Consider the following 22,941-nt stretch of genomic DNA (forward strand, 5'->3'; position numbering starts at 1 on the left):
AAAAATATTTTCTGATTTTAATTTGTTCCGAACTTATCCGGACGTGAGTGGTATGAATAACGGCAAAGTGACTTATCAACTTCTCAAAGTAAATTTCCTACTCTTGTGTAGTTTTCATCATATTTCCATCCCCCAATCTTCCTGACAACATTTGTGAGGTCTTGTCATCATCTTCATTATTCGCATTTTTCCAACTTATCTCGCCTCCCACCCCCTCATTTCATATCCACTGACGAAGGTTTATCTATTTAAAATTAGATCACGACAACAATTGGAAAATATTTTTGCCAGGGTTTTTGTGTGGAAATTCCTTTTGACAAAGTGCGGTAAGGGTAGTTTTTTCATAATTTATCATTCATAATCGTTAAGATCCTTATGGACACGAACACAGAAAAAAAAAAAAAACACAGGACGAATAGTACCTTTTTACTCACGGAAGATATGCATATAAGGAGGCTCACGTTTTGCGCATTAAATGCGTTGGTGATGCGAACGTGACTCTCTTGTGTAAAACAAAGTCAAACTCTAAATGGAATTCCGCAATTGCACAAAAGTTATATAGCTTTTTCCATCCATTCGGATATTTGTAGGACTCTCGCAGAACAGAGAAAAGTCAGGACAGGACACCCAGCGGCTATATATAGGAAAAAAGGAACTTCCCCATACTGATGACTCTGGTGAGACCCACTTCGTTTTTTATGACTTTGCGACACTTTTTGGTTGGAAGCAATTGGTAACTTCATACATGATAATAATGACGATGATATGTGTATGTATTGTAAAAATATCCTTACTGCGACATTTTCATAAAAAAAAAAGGACGAAGAAGAAGAAAAAAAAACACTTCAACTGAGAAACTAAAAATGATTTCATTACAACGTGCGATGAATCTTAAATGCTAAAATATATTTCTCTCTTCTCGAAGGATAACCCATATCCTTGTGTGTATATGTCCTCCGCGAACGTCCTTAACTTCACTTCTCTCACCCGTTTTTTTTGCTTGAATGCCCAAAACTTAAAATGTGTGAACAAGTGGGAGAGAATCCGAAACCGAATACGCCAAGAAGATGTTTTATTTTTTGAGTGGGTAGGGAAGGGGGCGCTAGAGTGTGGGAATATGTGGGAAATCAGTTGACAGTGCATGGTAGCTGGCACTTAAGTGCAATATGTGCGAGTGATATCATAAAGTGGAACTAACATACATACATAAGTATATGAGGAAAAAGAAATAAATGAAATAAAGCATTTGAGTCTGTATGTTATGGGTGGGCGGAAATAATAAATTGAGGCTTTTTTGGTGCAGGAAATTGCTTTATTAAAATTCTGAACGCTCTGCAATCTTTGATGATTTAGTATTAAGACAGAAAAAAAAAAAGAAAACTTGAGAAATAAGATGAAGAAGAACTTTAATATTTGAAGAATATCTATATATAAAAGGATCAAGGACATAAACTGCCATAAAGTTTTTTCAAAAATAAAAATTATTTTCTGCGACATGGGATTTCCAATGCGGCGTGATGGTGTCCCTGCAGGAGGAATTCAAGAAAATAAAAAAACGGAACTGAATGACCAGGTTAAGTGCCAAGTTGGGAAGAAAAAAACTTACAGCACTTTAGGAGTTATTTTTATTATTATTAATGCCTGGATGCACCAAGGCATAAAACACACACTGTTTTAAATAAATTCATGTAAATGAACTGTAATATTGTTTGCTTTTCATAGGTACTCCCAGGATGATCCACCTTCAAAGTTCCTTTTTCAGTTTATTGAAGAATTCCTGTCAATAGCCTTAAGGCCTAGGTTAACTCAAAAGTAAAATTCTTCTCCATTATCTTAAGCATGAAGGCATATCGATGTGATAAGTTGTTTGAAATTTTTCAAAAAAAAAAAAAGAATTCAGCTTCTGAACTCAAGTTTCTGTTTACATACGCAAAGAGCGTACCTACTATAATTTTTTTTTTTCTTATTTTTCCATTTTCTTCCTCAAACAATTATTCAAGAATTCTTTTGGAATACCAAAGTTCAAAGAAAACAAGGAGAAAAAAAAGGATTTAAATTTAATTAAACATAGAAAAGATGAAGAAGAAAGGACGAAAGGGCGATAAAGGCTTTTTTTTACGCAGTAGAAGTAAAGTTGTAGTATAAATATTTATTTCTTTACTATACCCTAGACTATGTATATTTTTCCGCATTACCATAAGAAAAAAATGCTGTGTATTTTTCCTTTTTTGGGCTGATGACTGACTTAAAATTACTACAAACGACCGAAATTCAATAACTACCATTAAAATTAATCCTTAAAATGGCAAAATAATGATTATGCAAGTTTTTTTCTTTCTTACCTTCTAAACCCTAGATTCTTTTTGATTTGTAACAAAAAAAAAATATTTTTTTTTTCTTAGCTGTAACGGTATTTGGTGTAAATGACTGTAGAAGTGAGAGTTTTTTTTTTTTTGTGCGGATTAAATAATATTCCATCAGGGTCCCATTAAGGGTATATAAAGGTCAAACAAATTATTATATATAAAAGGTCGTTTTGGAGCATTAAAAAATATATAAATTGTTTTTAATAATTTCTTTATGTTTATGTTTTTTTTCTTTTTTTTTTTTTGAAATTATATGGATTTCAAAGGATATTTTAAATTGAAAAATTATATTTCAAAGCTTTTTCTAACCTCTTAAATGGAAATAAGTAATTATGAACCCAATTTTTTGGTAAAATTTGAATATGCCTTTTGATTTAGAACATTTATTCCCTCATTTCTGACAGAGTTGTTGAAAAAATACAATACTTTGGTTATTTTTTTTTTTCCTTGAAGCCCTAGTTCTTTTAAGCAGTTATACATTTCCTGAGAATTTTGACATTAAAGTATTTTATTTTCAAGTAGGTACCTACTTTCTTTTTTAATAAGCAAACCTTAAGTCAATAGAATGCAGTCCTTTTATGGCTTGCTTAAATTTTTAACGAGTTCGGTAGGCATGATTAGGACTTTTGTGTGTTAAATGTGTTACTTATGTTTATTTTTGATTGAAGAATGATGAATTTCTTTTAGTAGTTATGTATTTGTCCTCCTTTAAGTCATTTTTAACCCAAAAATTTTAAGTATTTCATAATGAGTCCAACTTGATTATATTTCAAGATTATTGAATATCGGAAACGTTTTACGCTTCTTAAAATATGAACTTCACATAGGTAATGTTATGTATAACTAAAATTTCCGGAAACGTTTTTGACAAGACTTTGCGGTTTCTATGCAGTAGATTTCATGCTCTGATTTGAATATAGTCTCATTCTTCTACGTTTTTGGCCCAGGTCCCATATTTTTGTCAATTTTTTTATGAAAATAAATTCTAAGCTTGGAAGTGCTGTATTTCACGACTTTTTGGAATATAAAAACTTGAAGTTACACTGAAATTATTGCAATTTAGTCTTTTACCTAGATTCAAATTTTAAAAATTTCAATACTTTCTTGGCCCAGGACTTTGGAAACTAAAAAATTGGTTTTAAAACATTGTTATCTAACATCGAAAAAAAAATCTGCTTGAATTAAGATCTGGCGAATCAAGGCCAATTTAATGTGCAATGTAAGTTATAATTGTGTGTCAAAATTGTGTTTAGCTCTCTTTCTTTTAGGAATTTTGGGAGAAGCTATTGATGAATTGTATAAAAATAAATAAAATTGCCAAAAAAAATTTGTAACATTTTAAAAATTGAATTTAAGGATATTTACTCCCATCCGCTCGCTGCACTCTTCAAAGTTTCATTGAACAAAATAAGGGAAAATTTAAAATTTTATATTTGCACGGAATTTCATAAGTGGTGAAAAAAAAAATTAAATCTGTTTTTTTTTTTTAAATAATTAAATACCGCTGTAAATGATCTTTTACAAAAAACTAAGTACCTAAGCCATTTTATTTCTTGTATAAAAAGGAATTTTTAGAAAAAAAAACTCGAAAATCGTTTGAGCCGTTTTTTAAAAAAAAATAATTTTTTATATATAAAAATTTTCTAACATTTAAAAAAAAAAAAGTTGGTATGCCATTTTGAACAAATAATAATTAATTTACACATAAAAACGGATTTTCAAAATTTTTCACTAACCCGTTTCCAAAAAATTAACTAATTGAAATATTTTTTAAAAATCCAAAAAGATGTTTTTGAAAAAAAATTAAGCTTTTTTAAATAATTATTGTTTAAACGTTTCCGTATTAAAATTGTAGTCGAAATATGTTTTGTCATTTACGAGAAATTCATAAATCATTAAACCGTTCTATGGCAGGTACAGTTAAGTACAAAAAATATTTTTTTTTTAATTACTACGAAAGCTTTTATGTGTTTCACTACACACAAAAATTTGAATCAAAATCGTTAGAGCAGTTTTTGAAAAAAAAACTTAACTTTTCTATTTCCGTTATATGATAGGTACCGTTAGTTTTGGTCCTAAAAAAAAAATTTCAATTCATCCTCTAGGGAATCACCCAAAACTGTTAACTACCAAGTTTGAAGAAAATAGCTCCAGTAGTTTAGGCTGTAGCTCGAGGTTCCTACAGACAGACAGACAGAATTGCCAGACCCACTTTTTTGGCATCCATCATCCATCAATGTCATGTAAAATTGTTATCTCGAGTTCGATTTTTTTTACGAATCCTAAACTTGCCCTATAGTACCTATATCGCAAGTAAAAATAAACAAAGATTCACTACTAGAATAGCATCGTATAGTTGCCATTTTATCTTAACATGTGTTTTGTTACATTTTTACTTTTTCACTATTAATTAAACAATTTTACTCTAATTTTGTAATTTTGACTATATATATATAAAAAAAATGGTTGGTATTTTTTAAAAACCCTTCCAAAAGTGGTATTGAACAAACTGAATTAAAAAAAAATTAAATGAATAAAAATAAAATGCCACTAAATAAAATTAATATAACAATCCTGCTTATTTTTAATCGTCTATACTGACAATCCGTCCGTATGACAATGTGGGCTCTATATTAATGGTCATAAATTGAAAGCCTTTCCATGCTCACATATTTCTTACTTACACATATACAAACATATAAATTTCACAATGCGTATAAACTTCTCTAAGTCAGTCGTGCCAAGAAAATAGAAAAAAAAAAATAAATAAAAAGACTTCAGTTCAGAGAGTTAGTCCAAAAGCAGGAAGTTAAGATATTCCTTAGTCCTTTATTTTTAGCCAAACATACACACATATATTTATAGAGTACTAAATATATATATTTATATAAGTTGGTGTATGAATCTGACAGATGCATGGCTGTGGGAAAATAATCACCAAGTACATCATGTGATTAGGTTAAAAAGGACAAGGACCATTATAAAAGGAAGCACCAGGGATATGGATGACAGCCGAAGTATGCTTCTCAAACTTCCTTATGTACAAAAAAGTTGTTGGAAAATGGAGATGATGTCCTATTGAAAGTTTACAGAGCGGAAAATCTCTTTCTAATTCTATATTATTTTTTTTGTTGTATTCTTTTGTCTTTTCTCTTGTTAACCTTTCTCTTTCTCACTTTGTCACTCTCTTTCTAATTCTCTGTGAATGAATTCATTTGGAATTTTAATCTCAAGATGGTTGAGAAAAGGTATATTATATCCATAAAAAATAGTAAACTGGGGTAACAAGCAAAATGAACAAAGCTTCCCCTTTTCAAAAACACTTCTCCAATTTCTGAGAAATAATGACAAATGTTATGTTTTTGCTTTCAAATGTTGGCACCATTGCTCTTGCTATTGCGCAGATAAAAATCAACCAACAACATACAAAAATATCCTAACGTGAGAGAATAATGTTAATTTGATTGGGAAAGCTTCAATTTGGCAAGCTTCTGCGCATTAATAAGTTTCAAATTGTATGTTCTTTATAGTTGCGATGTGATGTGGGAAAATCTTTAAATTAAGGCCGAATGCCTCTGCATTATGTTTGCAACCACCATTCCCCTCCCCTCCCCAAACACAAGACACAATCTTTTTTTTTTTTAGTATTCATGCGCTTGTCCTCAAACTCTCAAAATTATAATTTGTGTCTCTCACGCGCAATCCCGTTCTAAATTTTTGTACCGCACGCTCTCATTCCCTGTAACACGCGTAAGAACGAATCCCAATATTCTTTTTACTCCCTTAAACCTCAAGGAATCCCATCTATCTCGCAGTTTTTACACACTGATTTCTATTAAGGACACTTTCCCGCACATTTCACACCCTCTTGGTGGCCCACTCTCATTTTTCTCCATCCGGAAGCAAAAAGTGTGTAAAAAAGGATTCTCATCGCTGAACTGTGAAATAATATAAAAACCCCGCTAGGAGTAATGAAAACTCCTACTCTCGTGTAAAAGCTTTACTCCGAAACATCGTTTTTACATCCGCGCTTGTCGTCGTGCCAGCCGTGTTGGTCCATTTAAGATCCTTATAAACGCAATAAGGAAGAAACTTGGGACATATACAAAAAAAAAAATATATACCCTCATTGAATTATAGCCCATATCATTGACGAGTTTCCAGAGTTTTTGGGTTAGTTAAGTCTCACGAAAGGCAACAAAATCGACTTGTCCCACTGAAGTTGACGACGACGCACGCCAGGACTTTCTTACAGGACGAGAAAATATCAACGTTAAATAAAAAAAAAAAAAAAATAAATAAAAACAAGTTGTTAGAACATCATCAACGAACCAACAACAGTAATATAGTAGTAGTATACTAGTACGGTCGTCGTCTATACAACAACACTACCTACGTCGTGTTGTTGGTTGTTGGTTGGTTTGTGGCATTGCTATGGTACAGAAGGTGGTGTTGTTGTTCGGCTCTACTTCGAACCTAGAGCACGACATTCGGGCCAGGATGGATTCTAGTTCAGTGCACAAAGTGCGTCAGTGCAAGTGTGGTCTTCTACTGAGAACCAACAAGCTCTTCGAAATTTTTTGAAATACATTTGCCTTCGAACCTTCATATCAAGACGGACTTCTTGGCGAGCTAGTATTAAGTGAAAGCGCCAACGGAATATGAATTTCATTGGTACGGTATGATAAATTTTATTTGTTGTTAACAAAAAATTTTTAATATTTTGAAAAAAAAAATTAAAAATTAATTTTAAAAAATATTTCAATATACAATATTTTTGAAAAAAAGTATCCTTTTTTGAATCCTGCCATATGGTAGACAGTGTTGTTGATGTGATATTTTTAGGACTTTTTATAAGGTTTTAAGTGTTTTTCTTTCGTTTCTAGTTTTTGAAAAACAGTTTTTGTGAATTTTTTTAAGTTTTTCCAAATAGTTTTTGAAAAGTGTTGTGAATTATTTTCTGGTCGAATTACGTAAACATATGTTTTGAACATGGATTTTTTTTTTTTGTTTGAATTTTTTTTCAAACACAACTACGACGGACATCGATGACGAAATTGCGGTCGATTTGTAAAACGTGACTGCCTGAAAGGGATGGGGTAGTTGGTGTATACTGTTTTTTTTTTCACTGTGTGTGACTGTGTTTTTTTCTCGCATCAGATGTGTTAAGTGAAGGAAACAGAAAAAAAAAATTACGTTGTCTCAATAAAAAAAAAAATTTCAATCGATATCCACGTGCTTTTAGTGTGATTTTTTATGATGATGACAATATAATTGATTAATGTGAGAATTTTATTTTTATGAAGATCCTTCATTTTTGTAAAGAAGGAAGAATTTAAAAAAAAATCGTTGTCACTAGGTCATCGTTTAGTAGGTCAAATATCAAAGGTCAAACCACGTGCACATTCTGTGTGTTGTTTTTTTTTGCTTCGTTTTTCACTTATTCGAAAAGGGGTTGAACTTGATTTTACTTTATTTTTTGTGTTTGTGTGTGTAGTAGAGAAGGGTACATGACGTACGTGTGTGGCAGTAGAAGGAAAAAATGTTTGAACTTTTAAGCATTAAATATTTATGTCGTTATAAACATGGCTTCTTAAGAGTTTTTTTTTTTTTTGTATACGAGGACACAATTATTGAATGTGAATATAGGGGCTTGTTTAAATTTTATTATCATTAAAAAGAGCAGAAAACCCATAAAATAGATTGATGCATTTAACATAATTCAACTCAATTTCAAAAATAATTAGGTAAATGCAAAATTTTCGAGACATAAGACATTGGTAACTTTCCCAGATCTAAACAAAACAGAGTGTAAAATGCATATATTTTACACATTAACAAGCAAAACATTAACTTAGGAACAGTTTATTGTTTATTTATTAATATAAAAACCATTCCAAAGCTACTGACCGCTATACTAAGTTTTAAACTTATATTATTTTCTAGAGTTCTGAGAACTAGACTTTGAAAACCGAAATTTAACTTTATTGATGTTGTCATTTTTGTTAAAAATTTTTAGCCTTTAATCCCTTATAAACTTTTGGAGTTGCATTGAAATTTTAGTTAAGGACAAGTAAGCAGTAGTAAATTTTGCACTTTAGATTAAATACGCTGTTACATTATTTTATTCGATAAACACTTTGATCGAATTCGGTTTTGAAAGGGTTAAAATTTGTTTATAATTATTATATAGTTAATATTAATGAAAATAAGATTTTTAAATAAGGAGGTGAAAGAAAATTAGAAGACTAGTCATTTTTCTCTAAGAACACTGGTCGGCAAAATAAATATAAAACAAAATTGGGATCAAAAACTTTGTTATGTGATGTTAATTGACTTTAATATACTGAATTCCAAAATCTATATCAAGTCTAGTTTTTGAGCTTAACTTATCAAAGTCCAAAAAACTAAGTTTCAATGAAATTCAGATGTTTCAAATTAGTATTTTCATCAAAAATAAACATGTAAGTCATGTAACCATTAAGATCTAAATATCTAAAATTTCAATTTCCAAAATCCGTGAGAGAAAAATTAATTTGGAGAGAAATAAAAAAATATATATTTTGACGGTAAAATATGGCTTATTACATGAGTAGTTTTGCAAAAATAAATTAAACGGTGATGTATTTCAACTTCAAAACTATCCAAAAACCAATTTATCATTGCAGACCAGTAAAATCCATTTTGAACCATTTTCAAAAAAAAAATGGTTTAAACAAGAACTACGATTTTTATTGAGTTTTATGTTGTGGAATATTAATGATTTCGAGTTATACAATTTATGATATAGGTATATCATTTTTGAAAAAATGATTTTCATACAATTTACAAAAAAAAAAAATTCAGTCTTAAACAATATAATCCATAGTTAAAAGTCTCTTATTGAATTATTCCACCTTCAAAATCCTGAAATTCGAGATAAAATATCCACATGCTGAAAGTTTTTTTAAATCAAAAATTGAATTTATTCCAAACCTTCAATTTTTCTTTAAACATTCTTGTTAATTTGATATTTTCCTCGAAGAAAGCTAAATTGTTCTATTAAATGAATAAAAAGTGCTGTTGGCATTGATTTGTATCGCAGATTTAAACTCAAATATTTTCATTTTCATTATAACATTGTTCAAATTAGTTCATCAGCGAAATAATTGTTTCATTGGGATTTGAAGATACCAAATTCTTACAGTTTCAGGACTTGCAGCGGATTTTCGCTGTTAAAATATGTACCAGTATTTTTCTTAAGAATCAAATGTACTACACACATTTTCTTTGCGCATGCAATTTTAGTCAGAAGAAAATAAGTCGGAAGAAAATTACACTGTTAAAAAAATTTAATTTGAAAATTGTTTTTAGTAATCGAAAACAAAAATTAAATTGATTTATGCAATATATATCTTTTAGTTTTTTTTATGAATATTTAAAGTTTAAATAACAAATATGTACTAGACATTTCATTTTTACAAGATTTTTAAATTTGCTTTGCTTAAGTTTAGGGTTTTTCCAAAAAAAAAGTTAACAATAACGTTGACATTTTTTTACCATTTTTCGGTTTTGGTAAAATTTTTCCCTAGACGATCTTTAATTAGATTTATTTTAAATTATTTAATAGCCAAAAAAAGATATTAATACTGTTTATCTTTAACGAAGCATTAATTTAATAAAAATATTAGTTTGGTTTTTGTTTTAAACTTTCAAAATTAAACAGAAATAATACAGAAAAGCATCTCAAATAAGCAGGTTGCATTCGAAATTATTATTTTTTGAATTCTGTTTAAATAAAAGAACACAAAAATTAAACATTTTAAACCAATTTAAGGATTATAATAATTATAGAATCTATGCACAAATAAGTTAAATAAACCCAATAAGGATTTTTTTTTGGTTGGTAGCGACCATTTAAAATAAACTTACTTTGAAAATTATTTGTATTAAATCTGAGCTGAGCATGTCCCTTAAAATTGAGAAAGGTCTACGTATACCAAAATATCACTGAAATTTGCAAACTATTATTACTTTAATTGTTTTCTGTAATATCAAGACACCCTTTTTTAAACTCAACGTTTTTTTATTTTGGACTTTTGTTTAGATCAAAGAGTTAATACTGTGACATTTTTCAATTATTTCTACGAAAAATTTGCTATGTTCCTGAAATGAAAAACCTTCTTCTATTTGAAAAGAAATCTAAAATTTCTTTTTAACTCAATATGAGTTTTGAACATTGGATGAAGTTTTAGAATTTACGAGCTTTAAAAAAAATAATCATAAATTTTGCTTTTATATGAACACTTTGTTTATAAATTATTTAGTTTAAACTCCTTTTTCACACCAATTTATACATGAAAATTTTTCTCGCAAGTCCATTGTCATTTTTTTCAAACTATTTGGTGTTAATACACCTATTGAATGAATTGATTGCATTTATGTTTCCATACAAAAAAGAAAATTAAAAAAAAACTGTTCAGTTGCATCGCTTTCGCAACTTGACTAAAATATATAAAACATTTAAATTTAAATACCCAAATGTATATGGTATTGGTATAATGTTACAGTACAACGATTGAATAAATAAACATTATCCTTGAATATACATATATATTTTTATTTAAACAATAAAATTCAACAACAAACATCACATGCATTCACACGCTAACCTACATAAATAAATATGTTTACATAAAAGTCACAAAATTGAGTTGTTTTGTGTATAAAAATGCGAATGAATTCCCAAAGTACCACTCATCCTACACATGAATGGTTTTTAACAATGAATGTGTTTTATATATATATATAAAAAAAATGTGAGTATTTCGAGACTTGAATTTAATGACCATGGCTGAGTTTTATTTTTTTATTCTCTTGACAAAAAAAAAAAAACACTAAAAAAATCCTTGAAAAAATGCTTGATTCGCAAAAGCAAAATAAATTAAAATTTCAACTTTTACAAATTTAATGTACTTCAGTTCCTAAAATGATAGAAAACAAACACCGTCAATTGTTTATTGTATGAGGCTTTTAAAGATATCGAATAAAAAAGCAATTTTAAATTGAGTGAAATATCAAAAGAAATAATTTTCGCCACAATGGTGGTCTGTTTATTCATTTTGATGGTTCACTGTGGTGTATACGTAACCTTTTTTTTTTAAATTTTATTACTAGACGATATGGACAACTTTTACGAATATATTTTGGCAGCAATATCTGATTATAACATAAAATTGAATCACAAAAATAGTCAAACACTTAAGCATGATCAAGTAGGGCTGCCAAAACAAGCGACAAAAACAATAGATTTCGAAAAAAAAAAAAAAAATAAATAAAAATATATGAACAATTTCAACGTTTTTCAATTTTTCACTTGAGTTTGTCAACATTTTCTTGATTTTTTTAAAATCAGTGTTCCTCCTCTCATCATGTCCTAAAAATAAAATATACAAACGTGTGCTTTGTGTCTAAATCTAAGTCATGTTATTTTTTTATCCCCAAAAAAATCAAATCAAGTAAAGCAAAGCTTACATGAATCTAGGTTAAGAGTCGCACACGAACTTTTAAGTAGATACTCAATTCAATTCAATTCATCCTCAATCCTCATAACAAAATGGGTAGAGGTAGGGTACTTGTATATCTTTCTACTTTTCAATCACATCCACACCTCTCACAGAGATATGATTTTATTTTTTTTTTCGTTTCAAAAAAACGAACTTTAAAAAAAAATAATATATTTTTCTCAATTTTGTCATTTATAACACTCGATATCACACATCTGAAAAAGCAAATACTATTATATTATACAAGTTATATACATAGGAGGATCTAGAGAAAATATCTAGGCCTGTTGGTAAATCACATCACAAAATATACAACATAATGGTTTCTGTAAGCGACATGTAAGTACCTGCCCTACCTATCCACTTTCTGGGAATAGGGGTTGTTGAAAGCGAGAATATGTATGTGATGATTGGGGGTAGGCAGATCTATAACAATGGCTTTGTTTTTTAACCCTTTTTATATTTTTGTTTTTGTTTGTTCAAGCTTTACACATTGACATGAAATGATATTATTAACTTGACAAAAATAGACATTGAACTTTTTTTTTTATTTTTATTTTGGAAAACGGTGAATATGTGAAAGATATAAGAATATATTGATTTTTGTTTTTAAGGGATACAAATAAGAATAGAGGGTAATTTTTTTTTCCTATGAATTGAATCATAATAATGTCAAGAGTATTTTGTTTTTTGTTAAAATTGAATACTCTTTGTTAAGTGTACCAGAAGAAAAATATTTTTTTTTGATCATTTTTTTATTTTTTTAAGGAATGTTTATTTATTTTTAAAATATAAAATAAAATAAATCAAATTATTTTCAAAAGAAAAATAAACCCTAAAAATTCCATAGATAAAAGTTATTTATTATGCTTTCATATGAATAAACATAATTTATGAAATTTATGCATAAAAAACTTTGAGTATTCGAACAGACTAACTTGATACATCGATGTAGAGAAAATAAAATGTGTTTTTTAGAATTCTTCGAAATGGCTTTGAGAATTTTGTTTTCGAAAAACAAAATATTATACATTTTAAAATTTTTATCAATAAGCTCCAAATTAATCTTATTTCATGTATTTTACAATTATTTTGAGTAAAAGTTATATTTTAAAAAATGGATTGCTACTTAAAAAAAGGGTTACCAGTGCCGTAGGCTGCTACAATCTGTTAGTAAAGAATGAATACATAATAATTCTATAACAAGCTACATTATCAATTTCTGAGTACTGATGTAATTGAATTTCTGATACAAGCCTTTTTAACACATGTAATCACTTCGAAGTAGAAACCTACTCCACTGTAATCTCATTTCATGATAAATATTTTTTTAATCCTAATCACTGTCATATTTTAGGTAAAGGGATTGTTCATTTCGTAGGTCCTTACAAATTTTCTTTTAAATAAAGATTTTTGAATTCATATTTTCATATAAACAAAAAATGGCTTCATACTAAACTGCTTAAAGGAGAAGACTTCATTAGCACGAAAATAATTCTTCCAATAAATTTTTTCCAAACCCATTTATTGTCTCGTTCACTGGAATAATCGTTTGAACTCAATATATTGTAGATCTTTAGCAACAAGTTTCTGAGACTTCGATCGAATTCGGGTAGTTTTTTTTCTAAATCATTTTTCTAGAATTCAGCACATTTTATAAAGCATGTTTGTTTCTTATAAACTTCCATAATATTATGTGCTCTTAAAAAATTTATAGTTTGAAAAAAGTCAGTCATTTTTATGAAACCTCAAGGAACACTGACCTGTAAAAAAATGAATCTTCAATTCTCACCAAAAATCTGCAGTGCAAAAGGCTCTAACACATTTTCCAGAACCCATAAGTAAACTTCTGAATTGAAATTGATTTGGAGAAGGAGAAGGCTAATATATTTTTTTTTTTTTTTTTCATAAAAAGAAGCATCTCAGACTTACACCAGCACTTTTGGAAGACATCCATAATTCACTTTTTCCTGTGGATCTCTTCGGAAAAGAATCCTTACATCTCCATCATACAGCTTAAACTTCGAATTTTAGAAATGATAAAATTGTTCAATATGTTTTTAGTTCAAATAAGATGCAGCTGAACCCAATGGAATAGTGTTTTTCAGATCTATTTGAAAAACTCGGTTACAGCACCAACTTGAGTGCTCTAATTCCATCTTTCAAGAGCCTTTTCTTAACTGAGCTTGACGAAAATATTTTTTTTACCTATCCTGTAGCTCAACACAGATTGTTTTTCAAATTAATCGAAGGCTTGAATCAATGCCGACGACTGTACATCATCAAAAAAACGGTCTTAGACTTATTTTTGCTTTGTAATCCAATGTTTCCTTCTACGAAGTGGTTTTTTCCATTTTTTTTGCACTGAATTACTTCTGTTCGTTTTGGATTGGATATTAACATATTGATTTTTATTTAATTTTTGAAAGAAATTTTTTGCTACTTCGTGCACAGAAACTTCATACCTCTCATGAATTCCTAGAACAACGCTCTATTTTACATAATATCTGCATTTCTGCATTTTTCTATTCGATTTTAATACAACATTACAAAGTTTAAAAAAAAACATGTTTAGATTTAAAAAATTTTTTTAATTTTCCTAGGGTGTGTTTCAAAATCGATAAGAAACTGTTTTTAAAAATATAGTGCACTGAAAACAAAAAAAAAAAAACATCTTTCAAATCACTTGTTTGCCTTTCCTTCGTAGTTCTTTTGTTCTTAATCATTCTTCCTTTTATTTTTTACGGTATTGTCCAGCAAAAATTTGCTACTAGCTAGATGTCATTTTAACGTTGCAGTACATAGTACGTTTTATAATATTTTGAAATAAATGGGGTAATTTATACCGAGGACTAACTGTTTTAACGAGGTTTTATATTTACGAGCTTGATTTTTTTCCAACAAACATATTTAACCAAAAATTTCAATAGGTACTTAACTTACCTATCTTTGATTTTTGTGCATTTTTTAGCATAATTTATTTCTTCGAGGTTCTTCTGTAAAACATTAGAACTTTTTTTTTGAAAAATTTCAAAAATCATTTTTATTTAAAAAATATTTTTTTTTTCTAATAACTCAGTTTTTTTTTGCCAAAATAATTAACAGTGAGGTTTTAGTAATTATAAAAATAAATTTTGCAATTTTCTTACCTTTCTTATGAAATTTCTTAAAAAAATAAATTTTTTCATAAAATCCTTAAAAATTTTGAAAATGAGAGCCACTTTTAGTATTAGAGCAAATACGTGCATCAGAATTTTATTACATCCCGAGATATGTATATGACACGCTTTCTAGTAATTGTCAACATTCAACTTTTATTAATACTAGGCCGTTACATTTCAAGTTTTTGGAGTGTGTGGGTCATATGAAATTAATCCAAACGAATAGCTAAATTAAAAATATGCAATAAATTGCTCCTTCTTTCAATCTAATGTCAAAAACGTTTAAGTCATAGATTTATTTTAATGCTCGTACATCAACTTGATATGTTTAAATTTTATAATATCTGCCACTCAAATAAACATTAATGATATCCAATTACCATCAAAGTTTACATAAAATATTTTTATGTATACATTTTATTATTGTTAAACCTCAGGGTTTTTTTTATTTTGTTTGACAACCAATTACTCTTTTAATATTCAAACCTATTAAAATATTTCATACGAAACAATTTTATTTTTTTTTTGTGACCGAAATATTATTTTTGAAACAAATTGAATGGCAACAAAATGAAAAATCCTTTTGAAAGAAAAATAAAAAGTACACATACACCCCCCTGTACCACACAAAATCTATATAATGTATAACAATTTTGAAGGACATTTATGATGACCAACATAAAGGTGCAAAATTATTATATTTTTTTTTTGTGTGTTATTTTCGTCATCAGGAGTTAAAAAGCATACAAAAAAAAAATAAAATTTGAATGAAAAGTTCAGAAACGAGGTCCGATTTATTTTATATTTTTTTTTCATATATTTTTTTATGGAAACAAAATGGACAGGTAATGGTGCTTAGTTTGAAGAGGGCCAGGGGCCAATTAGGTTATATATTTTTGGTTGAATACATTTTTGGTTCTTTTTCACTAGAATTCGGGTCATCGCATGCATTGACTGTACTAACACATATAGTTTGTGTGATGGTGTGTGTATAATACATCTGAAAAGCAGATGGTTGTTAAAATAAATGTTTATTCGTTTTTCATCTTTTTTAGAGCGAAAGTTAAAAAAAAGTTTTTTTATTTAAGGATTTTCAAATTGGGTTGGTGTAGAAAAAAAAAAAATAACAGCAAAAATTGTAGAATATTTCATTTTAAAACACATTCATAGGAATTTGTAGATTCATTAAAATATTTCCGAAGTTTGATGATAAAAGTCGTAAAAAATGTTACGAAAAATGTAATAAATCCTAAATTGAAGCTTAAAAACTTTTGCAACAACTTCCACTTATATGCATAAAATGGGAAAAAAAAGTTTTTATTTCTCGTAAAAAAAAAAATAAATTATGATTTCCTATAGGTATCAGAGACGTTAATAATGTTGAATAACATGTTACATTTAAGGAAGAGTTAACAAAGAGATTTGTTAAAATGAGAATGAATAATTTGCTAATTCTCTCTTCAACTTCAAGCATTATCAAAATTTATAGCATTTTTCGAGTGTTGAAATTTAATAGACAATAAACATTCTATTAGGAAACTTTGAATAGGTTTTCAAATAGTATTAAAAACAATATAATTGATCCCACAATGGTTTCAAAATCAAAAAATTTAAATTTATCTCTATACAATAATGGCTAACCACACAAAAAGTATTAAAACAAAACATAAAACAAATAATTCAATCATTTAGATTATTGCATTTAAATTCGTAATATGTATTATTTTAAAATAAATTCGTTTGTGGTTTTTAATCTTTTATGCATTTCACACATAATTATTAATTTGAATAGTATGTTATTTTGGAAATTGAGGCTAGATTCTAAAGAATTTTATAAATTATATTGTGTTTTTTTTTTTTGTGTGATTTATTTATTATTCATCAATTTATTTTTAATTGTTAAATAGACAAGGATTTTGATTTTGAAATTTATGTGGGTATAAATTTAAATCTTTTGTTAAGCTAATTGAAAAATAGAAAATAAAATACATGCCACCCTCGTATTATATTTTTGGGAATTTAAAGTGGTCATTTAAAATATTTAAAGCTCTTTTAAGCATTAATTTCATAATGTTTAAATGAACGGAAACAAAAATAAAATATTGAAATATTTTTAAAACTTATATAATTATTCTACTTATTTAAACCTAATTTCTTATTCTTAATAAAAATTCATACTAATAATTCATTTTCCTTTTTTTTTTTCGTTTCAGGTAAGAGAGTAACAGTGATTTATATATTTGAAAAAAAAAGTTTTTATATTAAAATGGTAAGTTTTTAGTAACAAAAACAAAATATTTAGTTGGTTCTCCAATAAAAGTGATTAAATAATGAAGAAAAAAACCATTTTCTAAATGTTTCTAGCCAAGTGGCCGGGCTTTGAAATTAATAATTAATTATTGCTAAGCTAGTACCAACAAGAAAATTTTACCATTTTATCAGGAACGTTTTGGAATAGAAAAAATCCAGTGAACCAGTGTAATGACAATGTTATATCGATCTCTAATACAATAATTTTGAGCTACATTTTTCAATACTCTATTTAAATATCACGGACAAACTGGAAAGAAAGCCATGTTTTTTCTAACAAACCGAAGTTGCAAAAAAAAGTCTTTCCTTTCGGGAGATTCATTTGGAAAGTTTTTCAAACTGAAATATTTTTTTTGGCACGAAAATTTCACCGGAATGAAATTTTTACTTTCAACTAAATTGATTTCGTGTTCACCTCTATAATTTAAGATTGAGTCGCACATATTTGTTCTCAGGTCATAAATTGTTGTTGTAGTTTTTTTTTCAAAAAATTAATTTAAGTTTGAGCAATACTTTATTGAGAAGTCAAAAACGAAAGATTTTTTTTTTTAATCTAAAGAAACATTTGTTTTAAGAATTATTTTTAAATTTTTTCTTTTCTTATTTCAAAATAATTTTTTTTAGTGATTTTTAAAACATTTTGTATTAACATGTCGATCTGATCGTAAAGTAGCACAAGTCTGTAAAAAAAATAACCGAACCATACATTTTCCATGGATTTTCGTATGTTGATTTGGAATCCAGAGCCAGTTTTTGACATATACATATTTTGATAAAAATATCATGAAAATTTGTTCTCCGAAACTACTAATTCTATTTCAACGAAACTTGTTGTCGAACAGCAATTTTGTATAATTTTAAATATAAATCAAAAATAACATTTTGAAAAAATTAATTTTTGGATTTTTAAAGAAACTTTTGAAAAATTTTTATTTTTTGAAAAATCAAATTTTCCAAAATCGGACATTGGATTTTTTTGAAATTTCGGTTTTAGATGTTGATTAGTAATTTCTAAAAGATGGCATACCAATTTTATTTTAAAACATTTTTTCCAAAAAATTATTTACTACAAATTAATTTCAAAAATACGGCTCTAAATATGAATCTTAATACAACAAGTGAAATTGCATTCTTGTTTTGGAGGGCAATTTTATTTCATATGTTGTTTTATTCCTTTGAAAAACGTGTTTTTTATGTGTTTTTCTTTAAATTTGTTTTATATGCCTACAATGCAATTACATTTAGATACTAGGTAAATTTCTATATAAAAAGTTCCAAAAATTCTAGCAACTTAAACTCTAAAAGCAAGTTCGTGTGAAACAGTCGTGCATTTTATTTAATATTTTATTTTATTTTATTTTATTTTATTTTATTTTATTTTATTTTATTTTATTTTATTTTATTTTATTTTATTTTATTTTATTTTATTTTATTTTATTTTATTTTATTTTATTTTATTTTATTTTATTTTATTTTATTTTATTTTATTTTATTTTATTCTATTTTATTTTATTTTATTTTATTTTATTTTATTTTATTTAATTTTATTTAATTTTATTTTATTTTATTTTATTTTATTTTATTTTATTTTATTTTATTTTATTTTATTTTATTTTATTTTATTTTATTTTATTTTATTTTATTTTATTTTATTTTATTTTATTTTATTTTATTTTATTTTATTTTATTTTATTTTATTTTATTTTATTTTATTTTATTTTATTTTATTTTATTTTATTTTATTTTATTTTATTTTATTTTATTTTATTTTATTTTATTTTATTTTATTTTATTTTATTTTATTTTATTTTATTTTATTTTATTTTATTTTATTTTATTTTATTTTATTTTATTTAATTTTATTTTATTTTATTTTATTTTATTTTATTTTATTTTATTTTATTTTATTTTATAAGAAATATAATAAAGACTTACAAAATAATTTTGCATGAAATTTGTTGGTTTTTACAGTAACGATTCAATGCAGGTTAGAGTGGTCCTTATTTATATGGAATAAAAAATAAATGTTTTTTTTTTTACAAATAAAACATTTACAAAAATAATTTATAGAAAATTGGTACTGTATTACCACGTGCCACAATGAGTTTGAAATCCTTTAAATATTAAAATAATAATTACAAATATAATTACAAAATAAGAGTAAGAATCCATCCAATCGTTGGTCTGAAAAAAGTTCGCTTTTGAAGATTTTGTTCATCAAAAGATTCAACATCCAAAACAAGCTTTTTACTAATTAAGGTACTATATCGTTCGCTCTTGAATTTTGTAATTATAAGGATGCAAATACAAAAAAAAACAAATTCTTTAAGTTACCTACTCTTTAAAGTCAAGTATTATTTACTAGTATTAATTATAGCTTAACTAATTTTCAACCCAATAATCCACATTCAAACCAATTAATAACTTCAAAACTTTCTAAAAAAATAACATACACGTGCCTTCCTTAAAAGTTTGAAAATAAATACAAAACTTAATTCGATATATTATGAATGTACCTACATAAAGTTTTTATCTAAATAGAAAAACTTTTATTTATTGCACTCTCCTTGCCAAAAACTAGCAATTAAAACTTGCATCCTTTTTTTGTATGAAAACAAAGCAGCAGTGTCTTCAATGTGGTTCAAAATGGTGTTAAAAATTATTATTATTTCGAGATAAAGTAAACCAGGAAAAATCAATTTTTTCTTTGCCAAAACAAAAATTTAATATTCTTTCAATTATCTCTAAAAAGCCGTCAGGATCATTACCATTAAGCTAACCATGTAAAAATGTAAAAAAGCGCAATTTAAAACTTTTTTATTTTTTTATACACCAACTTTTATACACTTTTTGTCTATTTTTCTAGATTTTTTCTTTTTACATTTTGCCAATTATTTTTTTTCTTCTTTCGTCCTTATAAACAAAAACCGGACGTTATAATATTAAATTTCCGTTTACACAAAGCCTCAGGAGAAAACATATTAAAGAAAAAACAAAAAAAAACTTTCAACACCAAGTGAATTTAAGAAAGAAATATTCAAAAAAAAAAAAAAAAAAAAAACTTTGTACAAGGATAGCTTTACCAAGGCTGCAAAATCTGTAAATAATTGAAAACCCTATCTCTTGGGAAAGTGATTTTATAGAGAGAGACTCAATATATTCCTTATATTCAAGGCATAAATTCACTTATATTCTCACTTTCGTGTTCGTGTAAAGATATCAATTCTCTCAGGGGGCGAGGTGAGGCGAACTCCATGTAAAAATACTCGAGATAGGAAGACATATAAAACACAGACACAGATACTTTGTATAGACTTTCATTTATACCAGGAAAATAATATCTTAATACGATTTGCTTGGTAATCTTCAATTTTATTTCCTTCCAATTACCACTGACTGACGGAGGACATATCCCAAAGGACGACGCCGATATGACATCCTTTTCATAAATACGATACACATCACGCAAACACCAATACACACACACAAACAATGTTTAGTAGTAAGTTTTGAGTAAATTTACGATATACCACGATACAAAGTGACTTGACGAACTTAGCTCCATCTATGTCGTTGCCTTCGTTATAGATCCTGCTCAGATGTCAATTACTTTTATAATACCGTTTGATGCCTTTGATATAGTAATTACTGTTTTAAATATGAACTTTTCTTCATCGAATATAGTCACACAGTGACGTTGTTATAATACACATACACACACTGTACTCTATAAGCTCCTTGAAGTCCATCGTCATATTATATTGATGATGATGGTCGACACGGTTTGTTCGATCGCACCACTATAATATTCTCTATATTCTCTCGTAGAAAGGACATTTATTGATTTTAAAAAAACTTTTGTTTTCATATTACCTATAAATTAATTAAAAAGTTTCCCGTAAAGCTATCAGACAGTATTCAGTATAGAGTACAGTATAGAAAAAGAGAACAAGAAAAACACAAGGATATCCATTATCCCCAAACTTATACCTACCTTACCTCCTATCTAGCAGCTCTCTATAATTCTTACCTAACTTTCTACACACAATATATATTTGTGTGTATGTTTGTGTGTGTGTGTGTGTTGGTTGTGGACAAACTAATAAGGCACTCATAGATGGTAGAGTTTTTGCATTTTTTGAATTAATTAGTAAATAAGGATGATGGGTATAGGTAAATTAGAATAAGAAAATTGGCTATATGACATAGCTGCTTTTTTCCCATCACCAGGATATCATTATTTTAGGTTTTATTTAGTTTTTTAGTTACTCGGTTCATTATTTTGCAAACGGATGATTTCACCGAAAGAAGGTAGTGAATTTCTTATAATTTATTTAAATATTATTGTCTTTGATTGTGATCACGTGAAAAAGTGTTTTATTGATAAAAGTGCAAAAAAATGCAATTAAAACTTAAACTGAATCCAAAATTAAGGATTCGAAGAATAGTTGACCGAAATATTGCCCTTTATTAAATTTGGATAAAAAATTAAATTCTTAATAAAAAAAAAAAAATATTCAAAATTAAAATTAAAAATATCAACAGAAAAAAAAAATTAATATTTAGCAAGAATTCACAAAAAACAACTTATGTAATATTTCTTTTATAAGATTTAATTGGAAGTAAAAAAGTTAATTTAAATTCTTGAAACAGTTTTTGAGAAAGCTAGTAAAATTATTTTTTTCACAAAAACAACAAAACTTGACGGCAAAATTTTAAACCAATTTTGTTGAGATCAGTTTCTATAAAAACTGTTTCCTTAAAAATTCTTATAAAAATTGTACACTCTTCTAAATTTGTATAAAATTTTTATCATCCGTTTTTTTTTTTAAAGAATAAGTTCCCTTTTTTTTGTTTTTTTTTTTGTTTTCAGATTCGTGTTCTTTTGTGTTTTAAATGAAATACAATTTTGAGAAAACCAATACCCAGGAAAAAAAATTCGATTCTTTTTTGAAATATGCCATTTTTTTTTTTTGCAAACAAAAAATAAAAGTTAGTCGAAAAATATCAATTTCTACTTTTATTTTTGTGAAAAAAGTGCTCTTCTTTCAAATTTCAGTAAAAATTATCTCTTGCCTCGTATAACTGTGCAAGTGCAAATATATTTGTTGAAAATCAACAATTTTTCGGACAAAGTTAAAAAATTAATTGAAAAGACTCGAAAATAGAACAGAATTGAAAAATTTCAAAAAAGAAAGGACCGCCAATTGAAAGAAAGAGTACGATATCTTCCGGAAACCTACTGTCTAAAAAAAACGATCAAAAAATAAAATATAAAAATAAAATTTTGTTTTAATAAATAATAATCGATATATTTAAAAAAAAAAATCGTCGGAGTGTTTTCTTGAAATGTTCTTGTATGTTTCTAGTTGCGAAGGCAAGTCAGCACATCTCTCTGTTATATATTTAGTATATTTATATTATATTTGCGTTAATCTCACAAAGACTAGAAAATACACTAGCCCAAAAAATTAAGCGAACAAAAAAAAAAATTGTAATTTTTTTAGTGATTTTCGATAGGCTGTATCTCAGTAAAATATGATTGCATCATGACAAAAT

General features: G+C 27.0%; 1 protein-coding gene across 2 annotated transcripts in view; it reads left to right on the plus strand.

The window, feature by feature from the left end:
- Nucleotides 1–22,941, plus strand: part of LOC129916452 (complexin) — a 251,962-nt gene that overhangs the window by 147,213 nt on the left and 81,808 nt on the right. Inside the window, exon 1 of one of the 2 annotated variants that reach the window (XM_055996429.1) lies at nucleotides 6,709–7,040. The exons of the other annotated variant lie outside the window; for it this stretch is intronic. Within the exon in view, the coding sequence (XP_055852404.1) occupies nucleotides 7,028–7,040 (13 nt within the window). The 5' untranslated portion in view covers nucleotides 6,709–7,027. Of the gene's footprint in view, nucleotides 1–6,708; nucleotides 7,041–22,941 lie in introns of those variants that run through there. 2 annotated transcript variants of the gene reach the window in all.

This window comes from Episyrphus balteatus, chromosome 3 (genome assembly GCF_945859705.1).
Source record: "Episyrphus balteatus chromosome 3, idEpiBalt1.1, whole genome shotgun sequence".
Lineage (NCBI taxonomy): Eukaryota > Metazoa > Arthropoda > Insecta > Diptera > Syrphidae > Episyrphus > Episyrphus balteatus.